Source organism: Marmota monax, unplaced genomic scaffold (assembly GCF_021218885.2).
Source record: "Marmota monax isolate L192 unplaced genomic scaffold, Marmota_monax_Labrador192_F-V1.1 WCK01_AAM20220418_F8-fsc00010, whole genome shotgun sequence".
Taxonomy (NCBI): domain Eukaryota; kingdom Metazoa; phylum Chordata; class Mammalia; order Rodentia; family Sciuridae; genus Marmota; species Marmota monax.
Window position 1 is genome coordinate 4945325 of NW_026692321.1, and position 25404 is coordinate 4970728.

The 25404-nt window shown below is 40.8% G+C and overlaps 1 protein-coding gene across 4 annotated transcripts in view; it reads left to right on the plus strand.

Annotated features, from left to right (window-relative positions):
• Window positions 1-11209, plus strand: part of Taf1b (TATA-box binding protein associated factor, RNA polymerase I subunit B) — a 71887-nt gene extending 60678 nt beyond the window's left edge. For all 4 annotated transcript variants that reach the window (XM_058578355.1, XM_046441239.2, XM_058578356.1 and 1 more), the window contains 3 exons: window positions 4886-4956; window positions 5477-5699; window positions 10752-11209. In XM_058578355.1, coding sequence (XP_058434338.1) covers window positions 4886-4956; window positions 5477-5699; window positions 10752-10956 — 499 coding nt within the window. In that variant the 3' untranslated portion in view covers window positions 10957-11209. The remainder of the gene's footprint in view (window positions 1-4885; window positions 4957-5476; window positions 5700-10751) is intronic.
• The last annotated feature ends 14195 nt before the right edge of the window (window positions 11210-25404 follow it).

The following is a 25404-nucleotide window of genomic DNA, read 5'->3' on the forward strand; positions in this document are numbered from 1 at the left end:
AATGGGTCTTAGTAGTTACGAGAGCAGCAGCAAGAGCAAGAGACCATCTTGGAGAGTCTGTGTTCCTTCTGTGGTGTGTATTGGGGTCAGTTCTGATGATTCTGAGGGCCCGGAGCTCGAAGGCCATGCTGCCCAGAGTCTTGGAGGTATTGAGGTATGACTTATCCCAACCCACTTCACACTTCAAACATGGCCCTGTTCCTATTGTACTGTTACAGTCAGTGTAGACTTAACAGACATTTTGCTACTTCAGGGGAGAATTTAATAACTAAAAAAAGTAAATCTGTATATAAAATGCCATTTTCCATGGGGACTCCAAGCCCTAGGGAGGTTGTCCAGGGTCTGTCTTACCACAGTCCTCCTTCATAGAGTGTGTGCTACAGACTAATCTACACATGTGGTGTGAATCACCACTGACTAATTTTAATCACTACCACCTAATACTGGCACAGGGTGCTGTGCAGTCACCACCTGTACCTGTTTGTTCTTCCCTATCTCTCTCCATTTTAAAATACCAATTTCTTTTTTCCTTTCCTTTTGTAGTTTGTTTGTTTTCAGTGCTGACAACTCTAAATTTCTAATTTTTCTTTCTGTTCCTCTGGATATCATCTTCCATGTTGTCAGATGAAAATGATTAAAACACTTTCTACAGCTAATCATGGGTCCCTATGCATGAGATGATAAAAAACACTAGTAAACAATAGTTGGAAACCCCAAAAAGATTACTAAGCTGCTTTAGTGACTTATTTGTCATAGGATGTATTGAGAAAAACATGGAAAAACATTTTAAAGCATGTAGAAGAGCCCTGTGGCCTTTTGGGTTAGGCAGAAATTTCTTATATGATATCAGAATCATAGTTTATGTGTGAAAAATATTGATGAATTGGACTTTATCAGAAGAAATTTTCCTCAAAAGACACTTAAGAGAATAAGAAGCCAGATATTGAAAGAAATTATGTACAAATCACCTGATAAAAGATTTTTATCTATAATATAATAAGAAAACAGCTCAGTTTTTAAATAAACAGACCAAAGATGATGTATTGATGGCACATGAAAAGATACTCAGTATTATCAGTTAGTAGGAAAGTACAAATTAAAACCACATACAATATCCATTACAACAGATTAGAATGACTCAAGACAAAACAAAAACAAAAACTAATCATACCAAGTGTGGGATTGCAAAATGGTACAGCCATTTTGGAACATTTGGCATTTTCCCATAAAGTTAAGCATATATTTAATTACAGTATCAAACACTTTCCACTCCTAGATGTCTACCCAAGTAAAATGAAAACTTATGTTCATACAAAAAACTGTACAGAAACGTTTATAGTGGATTCATTCATATTCATCCAAAACTGGCAGCAGTCCAAATGTCCTTCAGCTGGTGACTGGATGAACAAACTGGTATATCCATACAATGCAGCACCATTGAGCAATGCAAAGGAACAAATCTACATCCAACAGTGTGAAAGAATCTTAAATACATTATGCTAAATGAAAGACTCAAAAAGTTACCTAGCATGATTCCATTTATATTATATTCTGAGCAAGGCTGAACTTATAGGAACCAAAAAAGCAGACTAATCATTGCCCAAGGTCAAGGTATTGAAAAGGACCTGGAAGATTTTTGGAGTGATGGAATGTTCTGTATGTTAATTGTAGTGGTGATTATATAACTATATGTGTGTGTTTGTTTTATTTTGATACAGGATCTCACTAAGTTGACTTAGGGCCTTGCTAAATTGCTGAGGCTAGCTTTGAACTTGCAATCTTCCTGCCTCAGCCTCTCCAGCCACTGGGATTACAGGCACTCAGTAATGTGTGTGTTAATGCTAATCATAAGTACACTGAAAAGGATGAGTTTACTATATGTGAATTATATTTAAATTTTTATAGTTATAGATGGATAGAATGCCTTTATTTTTATGTGGTGCTGAGAATTGAACCAGTGTCTCATGCATGCTTGACAAGCACTCTGCCACTGAGCTACATCCCCAGCCCTAATTTTTTTTTTAAATAGGGAAACAAATCACATAGAGATGAAGAAAATATGCAAGTGTCTTCCAGCTAGAAAACCCTAAGGCCTTTGTGGCATGTTTTTTTTTGTTGTTGTTGTTGTTGTTGTTTTTTGTTTTGGTAGCTTTATGTAATGGGAAGAGGAAGGTACAGTATAGCAAAGTTTTGAAGAAGCTGTAGTTTCAGAGGGGTTGTCCAGACAGTTGAGCATTGTTATCTTAAGTCACCTTTCCTATCCTCTGGGCATGTGACTCTAAGGAAGTAATAATGCCTCCTTGATTTTAGCATGATTGCCACTTGTGGAGGTGTTTATTATAAATGAATAAGAAGCACCTATCTAGGCTAGGCATTCTTAAGAAATGTTTACAGTGAGTACACCCATGGACTTCGATTAGACTATTGACTTTGGGGAACTTCTTTATTACTTTAAGTTTTGTTACTTTTATCATTTAAGAAAATAAATTTTAAAAAGTGAAGACAGACTCAGCTACCATAGGGTTAAATGACAAGCTCTCAGATTTATTTTATTTTTTTTAATATTTATTTTTTAGTTATAGGTGGGCACAATATCTTTATTTTATATTTATGTGGTGCTGAGGATCGAACTCAGTGCTCCATGCATGCTAGGCAAGCGCTCTACCTCGGAGCCACAACCCTAGCCCTCTCTGATTTATTTTAAATGTGGTATGCTTCACCAAATTTTAGTTTATACATAATTTTAGGAAGATTATCTCCTATGTTATACTGATTACAAATCTCTACTGCTTCCTGATATTTAGAGAAATTCATTTCTTTTCTTCTTTCTCTCTTGTTTTTTTATTTATTTTTTTTTTAATTTTTTGGTTTTTTTTTGTACTGGGAATTAAACCCAGGGACACTTTACCATTGAGTTACATTCTAGTTTTTACTTTGAGATAGAGTCTTGCTAAGTTGCTGAGGCCGTCCTTAAACTTTCACTCCTCCTGCCTCATCCTCCTAAGTTGCTGGAGTTATAGGCATGTGCCACTGCATCTGGCCTAGAGAAATTTTATTTCTGTTCTTAACATTTTAAATCACTGTGGAAATTTAAAGTAAAAAGTTAACCTCTCTCTTTTATGTATAGTCATGATTATACTGATTTGATTAAGTATTTCTTAAATCCTTGAAAATTTTCAATTTTTCCATTCATTAAAGCAATCATTTGCTATCATCGTATTGTTAAAACCCCTATTTTTATGAATATTTTCTTTCCCTTGTTAAAAAGAATGGTAAAGGGACTGGGATTGTGGCTCAGTGGTATAGCACTTGTCTGGCATGTGTGAGGCACTAAGTTCAATCCTCAGCACCACATAAAAATAAATAAATAAAATTAAGATATTGTAACCCTCTACAGCTTAAAAAATATTTTGAAAAAATGGTAAAAATTACCAATTGTAAGATACCACAGGTAGATAAATACAAATCATTATATTTCTGACTTCTTATTTCTTATCATCTTTTCCAGAAAGTCCACAGATAAGAAAGTGCCTACTAGCCAGGCAGTTAAGAAATATCTAGCTGCATGTAGTGGCACACACCTGTAATCCCAGCAGCTTGAGAGGCTGAGGCAGAAGGATCACAAATTCAAGGCTATCCTCAGCAACAGTAAAACCATATCTCAAAAAATAAAAAGGGTTGGAATGTAGTTCAGTGGTAGAACACCACTGGGTTCAAGCCTGGTACCACAATGAAAGGAAAGAGGGAAGATCTAGATAATAAAAGGATTTAAAGAACCTGTACGTGTATTGTCTAAATTATTCCTCACACCAGTTCTATAGTAAACTAATTAGAGATGTTAAATTAATTTGTTTATTCATTTATTCAATAACAGATATTTAAATGAGTCCCTATTGTATGCTATTCCTTCCCAACACTAGGGACATAAAGAAAACTGAGGTAGTCTGTGCCTTTGAGAATCTCCATCATTTGTCACTTAAGGTCCCTAGACCTTTCACTAGAAAGTGGCAGAGCCAGGTCCTCTGATTCAATGTTCTTTTCATTGCCACAGGTTATGAAAGTCCTTCACTTCAGGGAACTCAGAATGAAAATGAGATTTTAAATGAACATTGTTATCTTTGTCCAGAGCTGCAGCATCTGCAAAGTTTAGCAGTGGTCACTATAACCAGAATCAAACATATCACTTCCCTTTGGCCTGAATTTAGGCCTGGTCACTGATAATCTATAGGAATGCAAGATGACTCTTAGTCTTGCCCCTGAGGGGATGCTGCAGGGCCGGCTTAATCCAACATCCCTGTTTTACAGAAAACCTCCCTGACTGGCTTTCTCTGGCAAGAATAGGTTGAGTCAGTGCAGGGAACACTAGTAGGGCTTTACCATCCTTGTTTTCACCAGGAATAGGATAGATTTCCAAAAAAGACTGGCATTTCTTGTCTACTTCATGAGTTTCAGAATCAGAAGTACCACTAACTTAGACGTCAGCAAAAGGCAGTCAAGGCAAAAGCGATAGGAACAATTTCTTAGATGGCTTCACTTTATCAGAGTATAGATAAAGACAGAATATAGACAATATAGATTGTCTTGTATGTTCTCTTTTACAAATTGTGATAAAAAGCAAGGGAATTTTATAGTGAGAGAAACCTATTTTGTTTTGTGTAATTAATAGCTTCTTCAGGATGCGGCAGCATGGAAGGGAGAGCACCCCATTCTATTGGCCTGCTCTTACTTAGTTCTTCTGGGGTGTGAGCTCTATAGACAGTGTAGACATGTGCCAATAGGCCATTCCAAGCCAGAGCTGTTAAACTGAATATCAGAAATTCCAGATACTGCGTGGAGAAACTGTCCTGAATTGTGCTGAGGTGCATTTTTTTTCTACCTTGCACAGGTACATGTGGAAAAGTGAAAAACCACTCTACTACTCACACATCGACAGACCAGTAGTATATAAAAGAAGAGGTGAGTTGAATTGTTTCTCACTCACACAGGGTAGCTAACAACACAGTTGTAGAATAGCTAGATATCTTGACTTGAAAAGTGAATGCATAAATAAATTTCCTACTTCTTTGAAATGTTCTAATGCACATATGCAGAGGAGCATCCCCCTCTGCAAGGAGTCTCCGTAGGAATCTCTTTATTTGAGGAATGTGTCGTTATTCAAAACAGAGCTTAAGTTCCCATCAGAATCTAAAATCCTGTATTTTTATGACTTCTAAAGAATTTCCCTTAGATTGTCTTGTATGTTCTCTTTTACAAATTGTGATAAAATATACACATATATAATTCACCATTTTAATCATTTTTAAGTAGATCCCTTATGCCCCCATCTAGTTTCAATTTTGCTTAAGTTACCATCATACTTTAGCATCACATGTTTGTCAAAACTGAGAACCCGACATTGCTATCAAGGGAACTCCAGGCTTTTTGATTTAATGTTAGTTTTTGTTTTATTCCTTTGTTCTTTTTCCTTCATTTCCAGAAATGGTGGTAAATCTACAAAAGCAATTTAGTGCACTGGTTGATTCAACACCAACTATTGAAAAAAAAAGCCCTTCAAGTTTTCAGTTCAACTGGGCTAAAGAAGATGCTGATAGAACTTGTTTCCATGGACATAGCCTCCAGGGAATCCTGATAAAGAAAGGCCAGTCGCTGATGACCAAGAATTCATTATACTGGCTTAGTACCCAGAAATTCTGTAGAAGGTACGTGATGCTTTTAGAACACAAAAAAACAGGCATGATGAAATCTCCAGTTTGGCCTGAAGGTATAGTCTTTCTGATAAAAAAAAAAAAAAAAAAATCACATATGTAAAAGAGCCAGAAGGTGCTGGTAATTAAACCCAGGCTCTTGAACATACTAAGTAACCACATACTCTACCACTGAGCTACGCCCCACCCCCAGCCCACCAGAAGATCCTAAGCTTATAGTCAAGAAAATCAGAATTATGGACTGAGGCTGGGGCTCAGCCATAGAGCACTTGCCTAGCACGTGTGAGGCCCTGGATTCAATCCTCAGCACCACATAAAAATAAATAAATAAAATAAAGGTATTGTCTCCAACTACAACTAAAAAATATCTAAAAAAAAAATCAGAATTATACGTTGAGTCTTATGTAAGAATTTAGGAAAGTTGGTAAAATCAAGAAATGTGATGTCTTGCAATTAACACAAGCTATTCCCACTAGCTAAATTAACCTGCAATGAGGCTGCCAAGCAGTAGAAGTGTCAGTGCTAATTCAGAGAACCCACTGTATTTTTAAATACATATTTTTTCTGAATGACATATATCATTCCCCTTTACGTCTTGGTGTTTCCTTAAGTATGTCCTGAGAATAAAGATATTCTGCTAGACTGATCTGATAGGTCTGTGCTTTTCAAAGGGTGCATGGGCAGATGTGTGGATATTCTTAGAGTTCATGCCATGTAGAACATAGTGAGCTATAAGGAGACCTTGACATAATTAAGATTAAATAGTCGAGGTTTTCTTCTCTGCTTCTCTTCCTGAACGGTAACTTCTGTAACTTAGACAGTTTCAGTAATACCATGATTTTATGTTCCACAGCTATCTGCCCACTTCGCCTAGTTGAGACCACAGTCTAGAAGCACAGGGTGAACAAAAAAGCCTTCATCCAAGCAATCAAAATGTCACAAAAACCACAAAAAATTTATTTACTTCTCAGAGAGCTTGTAGACTGCCTCCAAGTGTGTTTCTGTCCAGCTGAGCTGTCTGATTTCCAGAAGCCTAATAATCGGGAAAAAAAAAAATTAGAGGGATCTAATGGGTACTCTGCTTATAAATCACAACAAACATAAATGACAAACAATAGAGGAGGATCCAGCATCAAATCCAAAGCATACAAAGGCACTCAAATTACAGTGGTTTGAAGTCCCTTCACGACGTATAACTCATACCTCCATGTCACTGAGAAGGTCTGATGGTGTCTACTTTAACACAGAACTTGTCCCACAATGCTGTGTGCTTGCTTTGGATTTGTTTTTTGTAGCCATATTTGCCATATTTTCTAACTTTTACAATAAAGCAGACAGGTTGTAATAATAGAAGTATAAAGGCTTTAAAAAAAACTACACTATGCTAATATGCTTAGTTCAAGATAGTCAAGAAAGCTGGGTGTAGTGGCACATGCCTATAATCCCAGTGACTTGAGAGGCTGAGGCAGGAAGATCACAAGTTCTAGGCTAGCCTCAGCAATTTAGTGAAGCCCTAAGCAACTTAGTGAAATCCTGTCTCAAAAAATTTTTTTTAATTTAAAAAGGGCTGGCTCAGTGATTAAGTATACCTGGGTTCAATCCCCAGTACCAATAATAATAAGTAATACATAATTCATTTTTTAAAGATTTCCTTCCAGGTGGTTAAAATGAAGTCTTTGATGCTAAAGAAAGCAGACCTTCAGCTATATAGATAATTTTTTAGACAGGACTCACTTCTGAGGGTTTGGAAGAGACGCACTTTTACTGTAAAATGATGGTGAGAGCACTGGTGCTTGGAGAGCTAGGCAGAGCAGGGCCCCAGCAGCACTCCAGGGGGGAGAGTGGTTTGTCCCTCCCGAGGCAGAGCTAATATTCTGTGAATCTGCACCCTCACTGTTGTTCACTTGATAGTAGCCCCCATGTTCAGGTAGGCCAGTTATGACAACTGGGAGGTCAGAAGAGCAATCTTGACCTGCCTGTAAGGGGCAGATGGTTCACCTCTCTCCATAGGAGGGAGTGGAGCTGTGGTTTTCTAGTTCTGTTCCACAGGAAATGGAGGTGCTTTGTGGGTACCACAAAAATTTGATTTGAATATTTAATTGTTCTTTTAAAGCTATAGTAAAAAAGCAATACTCGTATATGAACATGTTGGACACCATCAAAACATTAATTTGTGCTACCCAGTTTGCTTTTTGTGTACATTCAGAGACTATTCCTAATATCTTTCCCATACATTTGAACTTACCCTCTCTCTCTGGTACTGGGGATTGAGCCCAGGCATGCTCTACCACTGAGCTACATGCCCAGCTCTTTTTATTTTTATTTATTTATTTTTTTAATATTTTTAGTTGTTGATGAACCTTTATTTTATTCATTTATTTACATGCAGTGCTGAGATGCAAACCCAGTGCCTCACACGTGACGCAAGCACTCTACCACTGAGCCCAGCTGTTTATTTTTATTTTGAAACAGGGTCTTGCTAAGTTGCCCAAGCTGAACTCGAAATTGTGATCCTCCTGTCTCCTGAGTAGCTGGGATTATAGACATGTACTACCAACCTGCATGCACATTTGAACCTCTAAGGAAGGTTATGCCTTTAAAGCACTATTGTCTTATAAATTTAGACCTGTTTTATTGGGCATAAAATTGTTTATATAAACATTTTGGGCTGGGCACAGTGGTGCATGCCTGTAATCCCAGAAATGCAGGAGGTTGAGGCAGGAAGATCCCAAGTTCAAGGCCTGCCTGGGCAATGTAGCAAGACCCTTTCTCAAAATAAAATAAAAATGGCTGGGATATAGCTCAGTGGTAGAGCACCCCTGGGTCCAATCTACAATACCACACACGCGCACACACACATAAACAAAACAAAACTTGCAGCATCCTTTTACCATACTCATTTATGTTACATGTCAAGCAGAGCTCAAGAGACGTCACTTGTTCTACTCACTGCAGAATGAATGGCAATGAGAAGTTAATAATGTGCAGTATTTTGTTTTATAGCTTATAACTTTAGTGAAGATTTCTGAGTTTATGATAAAGCAGGTATCCATTTTAAGTTGTCAGTGGTTTAACTTGGAAATAACAAGTTCTTAGTATATCAGGGATGTCTGATACCTTTTCTTATCTTTCTGGGGTAGAAATAGAGCTTTCCTTATGGTCCGTAAGTTCACTTTTTGTGTGTGTGTGTGTATGATAACATTTTGTCTGAAAAAATCTCAATATAACTGAAAGTAAAAGGGAAGCAAAACAGGGCTTGGGATGCATCTCAGTGGTGGAGTGCTGGCCTAGGGTGTGCACGGCCCTGGATTTAGTCTCCAGTACCCTCCCCGCAAAAAGGAGGAAAGCAAGAAATCACTGCATTTGGAGGAATTACTATACATGGCTTATGTTTGATCTTTATTAAACCAAGCAGTGAACAGATGATACAACTTTTAAATTCCCTACTAGTTGACTTTATTCTGTATTATTAAAGTTACCTTAAGATTTTAAGTGAAAATGAAAAATGTTTAAAGTGAACATTTTTGAGCCCTTAGTATGTGCCAGGCACTAGGTTAAGTGCTAATATGTATTCTTACTTAATCTTTTTATCAACCCTGAGAGGTGCAAATGCTGTTGTGTTTTTTTGTTTTGTTTTAGGTTTTTTTCCTAATTTACAAATGAGAGAACTAAGAGCAGCTATCTAGAGCCACAGATGATGGTGGCATAGCTTTATGATGCATATGTGATTCAGCAACATAGGCCCCATACATTATGTAAATCATAATATCTCAAATATTATTTGTTCACTTGCTTTTTAAACTGTATTAGGGCCAGTTCAAGCATATTCAAAAGTAGAGAGACAAGTATAATGAACCCCCTATGCTCAGCTCAGCACTTGTGGGCATGGCTAGTCTGTTTCACCCAAACACAACTCACTCCTTCATCCTTCTACCCCCATGGTATTTGGAAGCAGATCATAAGCATTATAACAGTTGTAAAAATAAAACCCTGATACTATTAATCAGACAAGTAATTTTTAATATATTATCAAACATGCAGTCAGTGTTTAGATTTTTAGTTATCAGTTTTGTAATGAGTTTCACTCAGAATCTAAGTAAGGCCCATCTATTGCAAGTGGTTGACATATCCCTTCAGTGTTTTAGTTCCTATAGTTCCTCTCTTATCGCACTCCCCATCCCAACCCCTTACAATTTACTTATTGAGTAATGCAGGTCATGTGTCCTATACAACGTCCCATAATCTGGACTTTGCTGATTATAGGTCGTAGGATACCATTTTACATGTTCTTCTGTGCCCTGAATTGCTAATACTTTGGTGAATTGGAGATTGGTAGCATTAATTAGAGATTTGGTGATAGTAAGAGATTTGATCAGATTTATTTCTACTGTTTTAAAGTATATGAAAGTATATGGTAAATTCTTCTGTCAACATTCCATACAGTATGGCACTCAACATTATAGGTCTGGGATCTTATTTTGGATGGAAGTTGGGAATTATTTGTTTTCTTTTGTTAGCTTTTAAAAAACGTGCAATCCCAGCTACTTAGGAGGCTGAAGTAGAAGGATCACAAGTTTGAGACCTGCTTGGGCAACTTAGTAAGAACCTGTCTCAAAATTAAAAAAAAAAAAAAAAAGTGGGGGTTGTTGCTGAGGATGTAGCTCATTAGTAAAGCACTTGCCTAGCTTGAGTGAGGCTTTGGATTCTCTCCCCTACTGTTTTTGCTTTCTTTGACCATGTTAAGAAGAGGGACAGGGGCCAATGTGGAGTGGAAATAACTTACACACTCATGGTGGGGACTTACAAGGCCTGGTTCTTCATACACTTGTGTCCCTTGCATAGTGATTGCAGACAATGTGAAAGTGCTTTTTTTATATAATTAAAAAGTTTTGCCAGATTGATCTAAGTTTTCTTCTAACCCATAGTACTATTTTAAGGATAACTATATATACTTGCTAAGTTATTTGAGGGATGTGCAAAGGATGGGTGCATACATTTATGAATTACCATTTAAAGACAACTTAATCCTTTTTCTTCCCCTTCTAGCTACTGTAAACATGTGACAACCTATGAAGAATCAAATTTTTCTCTGAGTTACCAGTTTATACTCAAACTCTTCTCCTTCTTGCTGAGAATAAAGACATCTCTTCTCCATGAAGAAGTGAGCTTAATTGAAAAGAAACTTTTTAAAAAAAAATATAGTGAAACAAAACAGAAATTTTCAAGATCCAGGAAAGTACGAAGACATTGAAAAAATGAAATAGAAACTTTCTTGGATAAATACTTCTAACAGTGAAGTAATGTCAAATTGTAACATAACGTATAACATTCTAGGGTATTATGAAAAATATTACTGAGCATGGGCGTGTGCACACATATGCACATCAATTGTGTATAAAAATATGTATTGTAAAACAGGCGAAGGGCTGGGGAGAGCACTTGCCCAACATGCACAAGACCGTGGTTCTTTGAGAAATTTAAAACAATAAATTATATAAATGGTATCTAGAAATTGTATTCATTATTCTTTAAAACTAAATATACTTTTAAAACTAGATTACTTCCTTACCCTTTATTACCACAACATAAATCCCAGATGGATCAGAGATATAAACATTACAATCTTTCACATATACATATGTAAAAGTTTTATAAGGAAACGAGTATGAATACTTCAGTGATCTTGGAATTGTGAAAGACATCATAAGCATGCCACAGACCCAGAATCAAAAGAAAGGAAAAGACTGATAACATGACTACACAGACAGATGACAAACTGGGAAAATATATTTGCAGCGTATTATGGACAAAGAAGTAATTTCTTTAGTATATCAAAAGTTCTCACAAAGAAATAGGAAAAAGACAAATATTGAGAGATATGTATGAAAAGATAGTTTTCTGAAAAAAAAAGAAATAGGCATATCCAAAAATCAGGGAGTCAGTCTCATTCAAATTCAAAGAAATACAAACCAAAATAAAGGATAGGACCCACATATTAGATTGGTTAAAATTGTTAAAGGCTTATATCTGATAAGGACTTTGGAAAATCAATCATTCTTGCTCAAAGAATGCACAAATCTTACCTACCAATTTCTATATTCCAGTGACTAATTCTAGACACTGGGGATACAGCACTGAACAAAATCACTGCCTTGAGGATCATATGTTCTAATTAGGAGGGAGCAGATAGGAAACAACTACATATGAATGAAATACAAGGAAGAAAAAGCAAAATAAAAAAGCAAGGGATAAGTGATAAGGTGGGCCATTTTATAAAGGGTCATTGAGGGGGAATTTTCTGGGGAGGTGACATTTGAGCAAAGGCCAACTTGTAAGAAGTACAGTAAAGGGAGCAAGCCATATAGCTATTCAGGGGAAATCATTCCAGCAGAGGGAAAAAGGGAGAGGCTCTGAGGTCAGAGCATACTTGATGGATTCACCTACTTGTTCAGAGTGGCACAAGTATGACAGCTGAAGGGGAGAGAGGTGGCAGAAGGGATGGAAGAGGTTGCCATGTGATTTCAAGGTGATGGTAAGGATTTTGGCTTTTATGCCAGGTGGCATCATGGGATGCCATTTTATAAGCAAAAGGTTGAAAAAGCACATGCCTGTAAATTCCAGTAACTTGGGAGACTGAGGCAGGAGTGAGTTCAAGGCCAGCCTGGGCAACTTAGCAAGACCCTGTGACCCTGTCTCAAAAACTAAAAGGACTGGGGATATGGCTCAGTGGTAAAACACCGAGTTTAATCCCCAGTACAAAGGGGAGAAAAATGTTGAGAAGTTCCCCATCTGATCAGGAGTTGATGTCCTTTATTTTCAAACACTTTTTCTGCTTGAGTCAGTTAATACAGTAAATTATGTTGATTGAGTTTCAAATGTTAAACCAACCTTGCATTCCCAGGATAAACATCACTTGGTCCTCCTCCATTTTGTACATTGTTAAATTTTATTTTCTAACATTTTGTTACATATTTCTGCATCTGTGTTCATAAATCATATTCTGTAGCTTTATTTTCTTGTGATTATCTATTTTTTGTATCAAGACAATGCTGGAATCCCAGAATGAGTTGTCAACACTTCCTTCTGTTTTTATTTTTTTAGAAGCACTTTTGTGGATTTCTTTTTTATTCCTCAGCTGTTTAATACTAAAGTCCATCTGGAGCTGAATTGGGAAGGCTTTGTTTTGGGGAAAGTTTTTAACTGTAAATCCACTGTCTTTAATAGAGAGCTATTTGGGTTATTTCTTCTTGAGAAAGTTTCTCTCTTCTAAGACTTATGAAAATGAAGTCAGACCACAGGCTGGGGAAAAATATTTGCAAAACATATCAAACAAAGGACATATTTATATAAAGAAATATCACAACTCAGTAAGAAAGCAAACAACCCAATTAAAAATGGACAAAAGGCTGGGCATAGTGGCATACAACTGTAATCCCAGGGGCTTGGAAGGCTGAGGCAGGAGGATTGTGAGTTCAAAGCTAGCCTTAGGAACTTAGCAAGACCCTAAGCAAATTAACAATACTCTTTCTCAAAAAATCAAAAGGGCTGGGGATGCTGCTCAGTGGTTAACCATCCCTGGCTTCAATCCCCGGTACCCCCCCCCAAAAAAAAAAAATAGGCAAAAGATTTGAACAAAGAAAATACACAAATAAGCCCATGAAAGGTGCTAAATTTTACTCATTATTGGGAAAATGCTAATGAAAACCAGAATGAGTTACCACTGCACACTGACTAAATGAATTTTTCTAAGACTGAATAGAGTTAAGTTGGCAAGAACTTGGAGCAACTTATGCTCCCACAGGCTGGTAGCCATGTAAAGTAGCACAACCACTTTAGAAGCAGTTTGGTAGGCTGGGGAAGTGGCTCAGTGGTAAGCACTTGCCTAGCATGTACAAGGCCCTGAGTTTGATCCCCAGCACCACCAAAAAAAAAAAAAGAGAACAAGCTTGGTGGTTTCTTTTTTTTTTTTTTTATTTAAAAGAGAGAGAGAGAATTTTATATATATATATATATATATATATATATATATATATATATATTTTTTTTTTTTTTTTTTTAAGTTTTTCGGCGGACACAACATCTTTGTTTGTATGTGGTGCTGAGGATTGAACCCGGGCCGCACGTATGCCAGGCAAGCGCACTACCACTTGAGCCACATCCCCAGCCCCAAAAGAAAGGAATCTTTTTTTTTTTTTTTTTTTTTTGTGGTGCTGGGGGTTCTTTTTTGTGGTGCTGGGGGTTAGAACCTAGGGCCTTGTGCATGTGAAGCAAGCACTCTACCAACTGAGCTATATCCCCAGCCCTTGGTGGTTTCTTAAAAGTGAAAATTATACCTGCCATATGATGCAGCATTCTATGACTAAATATCTATTCAAATAGAAAAAACATGCTCCCACACAGACTTGTACACAGATATTCATAGCTTTATTTGTAATAATCAAAAAAATACATAATTAACTGAAATGATCATCAGTAAAATACTACTTAGCTATAAAAAGAAACAAACTTGATATGTGGCAATATTCATGCTTAGGAGTAGGATTTGGGGGAGAATCAATTTCAGCTATCTCTTATAGCTGAAAATATTCTTTTCTAAAGATGTGAACTGAAAAATCTTTTGAATATGGTGAATGTTATGGAATCAATATCATTACTTGAGGTGCTATGGCTCCTTTAAGTTTAAAAACAAATTGAAGTTGCAAACAAGGTCTGTATGCTTAAAAATATCAAAATGGTGAAGCTGTGAAAAGTTTTGGGCCACCCATAAATATGAAATAAGATGAACAAGGGCAGAGAGGGAAGTGAAAAATAAGGCTCTGCGGGGATTTCAAGTCTTACAAATTAACATTTGAGCCTTAATTTGCTCTAAGGGGGTCAGTGTTTTCACATTTAAAAACAGTATTCAGCCATTGGAAAAGTGTCTTTGTCTACTACAGAAAAGGGAAGAGGGAATTATGACAGTGCCAGCATATGTAAGGTGGTATTAGGCAAAAGGCAGCCTTCTCTGCAGCTCTGTGGCCGTGCTGCCATCCTTGTGTAACAGAGGAGGAACTAAGGGTTAGTGATAGTTCATAGCCTGTCCAAGAGCTAACGCAAGGCTGAGCTCAGATTTGAGCCCAGGTCCGAGACTCCAGATTCCTGATTACGTGTTTGAAAAGTCATCAACTGTGGACTTCCTATTGCTTTAGCAGTTTGCCCGACCCCCTTTCCTTTGCATCCTTGGGATAGTGGAAGGTTTTTGGATATTGTAAATTTGTTTCAATAAAAAGTTTGTAACTGTTTATGACAGAAGTGCTGTCTCTGGACCAGGAACATCAACATTGCCTTGCTTGGGAACTTACTAGAAATGCAGAATTCTCAGGCACTACTCCTGACCTCCCATGCAGAAACTCAAGACATACCACTTGCAAAGAGAGGAGGAACATATTCTCAAACCATCAGGAAGACCTTTTGGAGAATTTCCTACTGTGACTGCTGTAAAAATTCTGTGCATTATTATAACTGCAAATAGTAAAGTATTTTTATCTTGAGTGTGTTGCTGGTAACCTTTTTTAAAAAAAAAAAAAAACTTAAAATACCTCTGTGTTCTTGAAAGCTGAATAAATTCACACAGTATTTGGTCTCTCACAAAGTACCTTCGAGAAGCTCTTATTGTATGTTCCCTTGTTTTGTGCCCTTGTGAAGTATTTAAGCATAGAGTGATTTTAGTGCCAGACTTACCTGATAATATGCTATGACCTGAGAAGAGCTTACAAAAGAGTGCTTTTATTGACTTTATAAATTAAGCACCTGGTATTTCAGCTCACTTGGCCTTTTGTCCTTCTGGAACAATAATTTCCTTCTGGAACAATTAATGCATGTTTAATGGATATTTGTGTTGAACTGGGTAACTCACAGATTCTCCCATAGGAATTTTTAAGTCAGATTCCCACTTAAATTTTGTCACCATTGACCACATTAATTGCATTAAGTGATCAAATTAAACATTACCTAAAATGAAAAAATGTGATTTTTGAATTTTAAAACTCCCAGAAACTCTATATTTCAGTGTTTTTTAATATATTTTTTAAATTTTTGTTTCAAATGCAGTATTATGAACATTAAGAAACTAGAAAATGCAGATACGCCAAAAATAAATAATAAAAAGATCCCCATTCCATCACCCACTGATTATCACTATTAAATTCCTTTTTAAAAACATTTTATTCGTGCATTATAATTATACATAATAGTGACATTCATTTGGATATATTTGTATCTGCGCATAGCATAATTTTGTCGATTTCATCCCCCCTTAACTTCCTTTTCCCTTCCCCCATTCTCATCCTCAATGCCACTGGCTTCCCTTCTATGAGAATATATTTCTAAAGTGCTAAACCTTTGCAGGGGAATGAGTAGCATGACTAACTTACCTATTGCTGTCAATCTTAGATAAGAATGAACAGTTTCATGATAAATTTTGTATTTTTATGCATTGCTTGATGTTTTTGTATATTTTAAACTTTGAAAGAAAAATACCCTGAGGTTAAAAGTAGGAAGATATTTTTTTCTTATTTGTTTTCAGAAGTTCACACCACAAGAAAAGTCATCCTGTTTCAGGTCCCAGGCCAGTTACCCTGCTGAGGCTCTGGGACTTACAGAGGGGATCCAAGCCACCTCTCCCTCCCAGCTCAACCAAGCCAATTCCTCTCTACTCCAAAGTGGGTTTGTTTTGTTGTGGGTTTTGATTTGTTCTAATTGCTTCTTACTCTATCCAGTGTCTCTTCACAGTGCAGCCCAGGGACCTGCATCAGTCACAAATAGTGCTGGTCAGGAATGTCCCTGGGGTCCCTCCTCTGCCACTCGCCCCAGCCTGAGGGGCAGTGCGGGTGGGGTGGCTCCAGCACCTGCTCCTTATCACCACGCCCTCCCACTAGCCACAGGCTGCCTCCAGGCATAGGCTGCTGCTTGGCTGCTTCCTCCCCTGCCGCTCACTGGAACCTCGGACTTCAGCGCTCCCACCTCCTCCCTTCAGTGTTCCATTCTTTCAATTGCACGGCACCCGCAGCACATCCTTTTTTGACATTTAGTAAGGCCTTCTCTTTGCCTAACTTGGCACCCTTTCAGGGGCCATTTCTCAGGGTTCCTTAGAGAATCTGGTACCAAATAGATATTCAGTGTGGTTTTTAATAATAATAAAAAGGGGAAATTTGCAAAGCGCATCCTGCTTTCATGATCAGTTACTGCAATGCAGTTTTCACTATTTATGAACTGACTTAATTGCCTTCCAAATGTTAGTTTTGAATCAAGGTGAAGTACTTTTAGTTCAGAAGAGGGAAATTGCGTAACTTTTGCCCAAACTATTCCTGTGGCCCATCAAATAGCTGTCTCTACTTAGAGTGCCACATACTCTCCTAACACATCATATGCAGACTCTTTGTCCTCTTAGCACTCCTAGGATGTGGTCATTGTATTATTTTCCCAGTGAGGCTACTGGGACACAAGAAGTTAAATGACTTGACCAGGGTCACATAGGAAGCTACCAAAGAAGGACAAATCCCAGGTAACTTGGCTGTAGAGTCTGCAGCCTTCTTTGATTCCCAGTGCTGCCTCTCAGAGACTTCAGTCTTCCGTGATGTCTGTTTGGAGTCTTGGGATCCCCAGGGCTGGTCTGGGAAAACACTGGCGTTTATGACTGGTGTACCTCCTCGTCAACCCCCAACGTGCCTCCACCCTGAACCTGTTCTTCCTCTGCGTTCCCTGCCTCTCCATTACAGCACCACTCTCCTAATGGCTCCAGCTGTAAGTCTCTAGCCCCTCCCTACCTGTCACCCCAACTTCTCATAAGTCTCAGATCTGACACTTGGGCCCAGCGCCTCCCATCAACACAGTCACTGCTGGCTCAGACCCTCTCACCTCTCTGGGGGATTGCAAAACCTCTTTCCTCTCCAGGCATTTGTCATTCCTCAGCCAGTTATTTTCCAAAAATAGATTTAATAACACTGGGTTCAAAATCCTCTGGTGGCTCCTGGTTGTCTACAGGCCCGATGGCTTGGCCTGAGAGGTCATCGGATTGTGGCTCCAACACCATTGTTCCTGTCTCCTTCCCTGCATGCTTCCTCGTCTCAGGCAAGCCATGGCATCTCACACCCTGGGGCCCTTGCCGGGGCCAGATTCGCTATCAGGAAGGGCCTTCTCAGAGCAAGATCGCTTATTCTCCCTTAGGACCCTGCTCAGATGCCATCCCCTCCATTTCTACCCTCCACCTCGGCTCCTGCAGGCAGCGTTCCGATGTCCAGAGCAGCCTGAGAGCCGTGCTGGTGTCGGCTGTGTGCACACACACGGGGCCACAGAGTGGCAGTGCAGCTTGACGCCCTCCACGACCCCAAGGGCCCTGAAGACTGAGATTTAAGAAACTTGAGAAAAAGGAAAAACAGTTCCCATAGATAATATAAAGCAACGTACCAAAGAAGCCTATCTAGTACATTTTCCACATAGAATTTATAAAAATGGGCTTTATGTGGTTAATTTCCATGCACTCCCACAGCTCCTCAGAAACTTTGCAGGATTGCTGGAGCCTTAAGCAGAATATATACACTCTGCCTGGCCCTCCGAGGACTTCCTGAGTTGGTACCTCCCCTCTGCTGACCCCAAGAGCCTCGGAGCAGAGTGAGCTGGAGTTTCATGAGGCTTTGAGAAGTTTTTGTTAAAGAATTAAAGGATATCTCAGTGCTGCTCCACCAGCCCCCAGCCCACAGCAGTGCGGCCGGAGCTGCAGCGGCTCACTAGTGCCGGGCGCCCCTGCTCCCAAGGGCATCCTCGGGCTCTGCCACCTGCTCCCGCTTTTTCCCGGCTTGATACTTATCACAAAAATTTCTGGATTTTTCCCTTCTCTTTTTCAACCGCTAGTTCTTTTTTCTAAGTGTCACCAACAAGAATAACATAAAATTCAATAACATAAAAATAACAATAAAATTCCAGATATTAGCCTCATGGTTGAGAAAAGACAGATCAAAAATAAGCACAAAAATACGGAAATTTTTAAAAAGGTCATTGTCAGCTGGGGACATCAACTGTAAACGCCAGGTTAGAAAAATGTCAATTTCAGGCGAGTGACTTAATCCCTCTTTGCTTGTTTCCTACCTTTAAATTGAGATAATCTCTCGTTTTAAAGCATGGAGATACTCCAACAATTTTAAATGGATGTTATTTTATAGCAAAAATCTCTGACCCATTCTTCTAAGAGTAAAACCCACAAATGTGAGCCAGCAAGCCTCCCATGGCCTCTTGACTCCTGTCTGGTGTTTTCTTAAAGTGGCAGTGAGCCTAATGGCTACGCCCAATTCACTGTTAATCACAGGTAAGGGAGGTTTACTGGAGGTTAAGACAGTGCTGCTAAGCCTAGGGCTTTATGTAGCTGTGTTGCAACTGCTGGTCCTTTGCTGGAATGATCGGATCTACAGTGAAGCCATAGGAAAAGAATGTGAGGTATCTAGGCTCTGGTTGCTAGCAGGTGGGTGACGCCCAGTTCCACGCAGCTTCTGCCTCCATTCACAAACAGGGAGAGCTGCTGGCTTCTTGGTGATCCAGTCTGGATCAAGGCCCAGGTCCTTGACAAGACTCAGCTGAGACCACAGTCACCCTGGCAGTGGTAGACAGGCATTGTGGTAAGGGACACAGCCTTCATACGCATACTCATGACTGTCACCAAAGACATTTGAAAACAGTGTGTATGGTTAGCAAAAAGTGGAGAGAAGATCCTGAGAGTCAATGTGCTCTCTAAGCTTGAGCATCTACTTAGAGAACACCTCAATGCCATCTCCCAAGCCAGACATTATCACAGGAAGCACTGGTCACAGCCCTCCCATGTTTAATGGGTCCAGGTGTGTTACAACGAGGCCACAGTCTGAACCCAGGATCTCAAGCAGGAATACTCTCTTGTCTGCAGTCCTGCCAACTAGAGAGAAAAAAAATGTGGGATTTAGAAACAAGATGAAGAGGTTCAAGTCCCAACCTTACTTGTGAAGAGACTTTGAATACATCTTGTGGTCTCTCTGTACCTAGTTTCCCCCGATATAAGAGGAGCATAATCCTGTCTGCCTTGAAGTGTTGTTTTCAGACTCATATGAGCTGGGGTATGTGATCCTGTCAAGACTGAATACTACCGGAAGGTTAATGTCACTAACCATCCTGAGAAACAATGATCGTGGGTCCTTTACAATATATGCTCTGTGTTAGATGATGAGGATTTTTTAAAAATGTGAGATAACATTCTTGTCCTTATACTAGAATGAGGAAAATGGGGGAGGTGGGAAAGTTTAGTATTTACTGAGTCCCTGTTACGTGCCTGGCATTGTTTGGGACACTTTTCAACAAAAATTAAGAAAACCCTTAATAATAGGAATTATTATCCCATCGACCACAGTTGAGGAAATTGAGGCTAGAGGTTAAGTAACTTTCTGAAGTCACAAGGCTGCAGGTTAGGGTGGAGATCCTGCTCTCCTTTCCTCCAACACCCTTTCTCCACAGGGGAAAGACTTTCATCTCACACCGACCAAAGCATGAGACACAATGGCTCTGGGGAACTGGGTGGGACTGAACGTTGGCTATCAGGGCACGGAGGCTCTGCCATTATCTTTTAACCACTTGGGATGTCCCATCCATCAAGCTGAAGTCCTGAATGTGATGAGCCCTGCAAATGGCTGTCAAGTGGCAATGAGGTGACATCTAACCTGGAAGACTGGACAGGTTCCTGCCCTGCTAACCTTTAGAGAAGATGGGAGCCATCTGTCAAACATGCACCTGCCCAGAATTGTGTGAGGTTCTTTAAGTACATTATCTTAATTAACTTCACAACACTCGATGCTATTTTCCTCATTTTCCAGATGGGAAGACTGAGAACTGGTAGGGGTATAGGTGGCTCAGGATTAAAACAAGAAGCCAATCTCGAAGTTGAATCTAGATCTGCTCGACTCAAAGTACTTTTCTCGAACTCGAGCAAAACGGAATCAACTAAAAAGCGACATGTGGTAAGCAGTTTAGAAAAGGGAGGGGTCCAGGTACTTGGAGAGTAGATCTAATGGTTTTAGAGTTTGGCTTTTAAAGAAGTCCAGTGGAGAGGGGCCTGAATCCAGGACATGGGGTGCAGGGACTTGGGGACACCAAGCTGGGAACACACACAGGGGCCAGATGGAGAAGGAACTAGAATGCCCTTCAGGAGGGTGGACTTCAGCATGTGGATTGTGACGGTTCTGACCGCAACAACCAATCTTAGAGCCATGGGGCAAGCTTGCTGGAGGGACTGATGACCTGTCCAACCATTTCCTTTTACAGAGGCACAGAGAAAAGCAGCTCTATTGAGGTCACCTTGCTGGTCAGTAGAACTGGGCTACAACCTGGGTCTGTCACTCAATCTGCAAACCATACTGCCCCATTGTCTATGTCTATTGTCTACCATGGGGTCTCCAGGAAAAGGCAGGTTCAAAATTAGTTCCTTACTCTAAAGCCCGTAACTTGGGAAACTACTGTCAAAGATCCTGCCTCTTTAAAAAAAAAATACTATCCCAAGCCTGATTCAGAGGCACATACCTGTAAGCTGGGGGTACAGCTCGGTGGTAGAGCGTTCCTAGGTTCAATCCACAGTATTACAAACGAGAAAAACACGACCCTAGCTGGGTGTGGTGTTGTGCGCCTTTAGTCCCAGGTACTGGCAGATGCTGAGGCAACAGGAATGCTTGATCCTATGAGTTTGGGGCCAGCCTGGGCAACATAGCAAGACCCTGTCTCAAAATGTTAAAATAAAAACCAAAACACACACACACACAAAACAGTAACTCTTCCCCATCCTTGAGCTTAAAAAGTTTTGCCAAACAAATCAAAAGATGTTAAATCTCACTGGTAACTTTTAAAAATGCAAATCAAAACAATGAGGTACTATTTATCACCTCGTAGACTAGCAAACCAAACGTTGGTAATGCCCATGGTGGGTGAGGGTGGGCACAGTAGGCAGTCTGACCGTCCCCTGATAGGAGTCTAAGTAGGCAGATTGTTGGAAAACAGTCTGGAGGAATCTGTATAAGTTTCAATTGTGCATTCCTCCCCGCCCCCCAACAATTCCAACTCTAGAAACATCCTATGGCTTCACTTAGAAAGTGTACAGAAATGCACTTAATGGAATGTTCACGGTGACTGTTGGTAACTGCTCACTAATATAGTCTATAGTCACACATCCATACAAAGAAATACTATGCAGCCTTTTCTAAAGTACATATTTCTATGTGTCGATGTGGAAACTGTTTAAAATATAAAAAGTGAAAACAAGCTGTGGAGAATTTGCAATGTGAGTCCCATTTGTGTAAGAAAGGAAATTATATATGTGCTTCTACATATTTAGAAAATATCTGTAAACATGCAAAAACTGTTAATAGTGGTTATCTGGGGAAGAGGGACTAGAGATGGTGAATGGAGGAAACTGTATTCTACTCCTCTATATTGCTTACGTGTCTCTTTTGATCTTTCCTTATATATTTCCTTTGTTTTTTGCTTCTTTTAAACAATGAGCATTCATTTTTATGATTAAATAATCATTTATAATTCTTTTTATAATTGAAAATATTAAAAATGGAGGTATCATCGATAGCTTACAGATTTTAACTTAAGAACCATTAGAAATAAACCAAACAATCCTATATTCAAATTTACACATAAGACCCTTCCTGTTCTTGTTTTTATGGGCTGATATGCCTTCATTCCCCCCTACTTAGTTGGTGCCTACCATGTACCAATTACTGAGTCTGAAGCACCAGGGTTCTCATTTTCTGACACAGGGGAGTTATTTAAGTCTACCCAGATGTGGTCCTGAAGGAACCAGATTGTACCCATTCAATAGATGCCTCCTGGATATTTTCCAGGCCCTGGGAACCGAACAACAAAAGTGGTACAACCCCTGTCCTCTTCAGAAAAGCTCACACTGCGGTGGAGACAGACACAGAGAAACTCACACAGGACAGAGCTCTGCACCTGCGGTGCTGAGACCATGCAGACCCACTGTGGGCCACGTGGGGTGCCTCACAGGGCCTAGGTGTTCAGGAAGGCCACCTGGAGGAATGGGGAGTGCTCCTGGGTGTGGGAGTGGAGCGGAGTTCACCAGGCAAGGAGAGCAGTGCCAGGGAAGGGGCGGGGTGGGGGGGCTGTGTGGACCAGCAGCAGGGGAGCAGCTGGGTTAAGGGCGGCTAGCTGTTCAGAGACATCCCACTAAGACGCTTGGACTTTACCACGCGTGTGCTAGAATGACATGGAATTTGTGTTTTACAAAGACCACTTTGGCTACAGTGTGAGGACAGAGGAGGGAGAAGAAAGGCCAGGTAGAGGGACTTTGTTTTTCTTGTCCATCACGTCCACACTACTCTGATGATTTGAACCATGTCTACAGAGCACCTGTCCTACTCTTAATATTTTTCTTAAACTAGCTCATATTAAAATTTTTGTTTAAATAGGAAACTATATATAAGAAAGAAGTGGCTACGTGGCTCCAGTGTCGTACCCAGGGCTGGAGGACAGAGAGGATGGCCAAGAGAAGTGGGTCTGCAGTTGCTGACCTGGTCCCAGGGGCCTGAAGACCTGGCAACAGAGCAGATGAGGCCCAACTGGTATTGGACAAAAACATGTGTTCATGTGCTCGGTCCTTGGCAAGTGACCAGGTGACCTCTCCTTCCTCCTTGTTGCCGCTTCTTCCCCAGGTTTCCACATTTCCATTTCCCTCCTATCTCTGAATCTGCCTTCCTGTCAAAATCAGCTCTTCTCCTTTCTCCAGTGTTGGAGGCTCTGGGATCCAGGTAGGTCCCATCCTCTTTCCTTCCTTATTGCAATTCAGCTCATCGTAAGGACTTACGTTCCAACTTTACCCTGTCGACATCCAGAATTTGAGCTTCAGCTCAAACTTCTCCAATGGATTCCAGTCTCATATCCAAGCATCTACCTGACACATCTATTTCAATTGTTAATAAATCCTGACCTTAGCACATCCCAAACAGGACTCTTTTCCTCTCTCAAACTGTCTATGCCTGCTGCCCTCACATCTCAGCAGAGGCGAATCACTCCTTCCAGTTGCTCAACTGGAAATCCTGCAATCATCTTTGACTCTTTTAAAAGCACATTCTGTAACCAGTTTTGAGTAGGAAATCCTGTTGGAATTCAGAATAGAGCTAGAATTCAAAACTCACCATTTCACTCTACCACTGTAGGCCTCTCCACTGTTAGCTTTTGCTTTTACTATTGCAATTGCCTCCTAACACTGGGCAGCCAGATGATTTTAAAACTTAGTTGAGATCTGCCTACTCCAACTCTCCAGTGCTTTCCCATCCCAGAGTAAAGCCTAGAGTCTGTACAGAAGGCTATACAGTTTTCTCCCCTCCCCTCTTGATATTGTCTGACCTCATGTCTCTGACTTTCCTCCTCTGCCCCCTTCAGCCACACTCTTGTGAGGCTGTCCACTGAATACACGAAGTGTCCCCACTCCCACGCATGGCTGAATCTCTGCCTGCACCCATCTTCCCCCAAATACCTTCCTGACTCACAACCTTACCTCCTTCAAGTCTTTGAAACCCTACCCGCAGAACTTGCCATTTCTTAACATAGGATATTATTTACCGTGATCCTACCTAGAATGTTCTAGGAGGAGAGGATTTTGTTCTGTTCCCTGTCCCATCCTAGTATCTATGACAGTGCCTGGCTTATAGTAGGCCTCTCCTTGAATGTTTGTTGAGGAAGAGCACACCTCTGAAAAACAGGGAATTTCGGCTGGGCAAGGGCAATCTGTGTGTAGTGATGGAAGCGGGAAGGTGCAGGAGTGCGTGTACTGCAGGAGTGCATGTACTGAGCCCCAGGAAGGAGCGCTGAGGAGGGAGCGCTGGGGGAGGTTGAAGCCCAGATGTGGATCTGAGAGGGTCAAGCGAAGTAGAGATGAGAAACTGGAGGCTGATGGGGACGCAGGAGGGGGAGGGTGGGCGCTTGGGAAGGAGGCTCAAGTAAGGCTCCCATGACCACTCCACAGGGACCCACGTTGCCACTCACTGGCAGACAATGTGAAACAATGGTTAGGTTAGCAGATTTCCAATGACTGTCACAGAATGGTCAATATGAGATGGATGAGTCGGGCACTCTAAAACTGGACCCCTGCGGTGGGCAAAGAGAGGAAGAGAAATTTCGAAGATATTTCTTAAGAAATTCAGGAAGGGCCCGGATGCGAGAACTGGGAGATAAAAAGGGCCCGAGGAAGGCGGCGATGCCCTTGCCAGGCAAGTGCAGTGCCACCGCGGGGCACCGCAGACGGGAAGAGCGGAGGGCGTGGGCGAGTGGGCGAGGAAGGGGGCGGCTCCGGCCGCCAGGCCGATCTCGGAGGGTTGGAAAGGACTGCGGGGCGGGTGGGCACAGCAGAGCTCTCTGGGTGAGCACGCGGAGGTCTGCCGAGGGCTGCAGGTGCGCGCCGAAGCTGCGGGGAGCCGGCGCCAGCCTGGGCGGGCGCCGACGGCCGAGAGCGGGTCGCGCCACCCTAAGCCCAGAGCACGGAGCCCCGCCCCCGCCGCTCCGTCCTGTGGGCCCCGCCCCCGCGACCTGCCCATCGGCCAATCAGGCAGCGCGGCTGGCCTCCCGGCCCCCGAGGCCCCACCCCCTACCGGAGCGCCGCCAGCCAATGGGCGGCCGAGCCCCGCGCCCAGTGCGC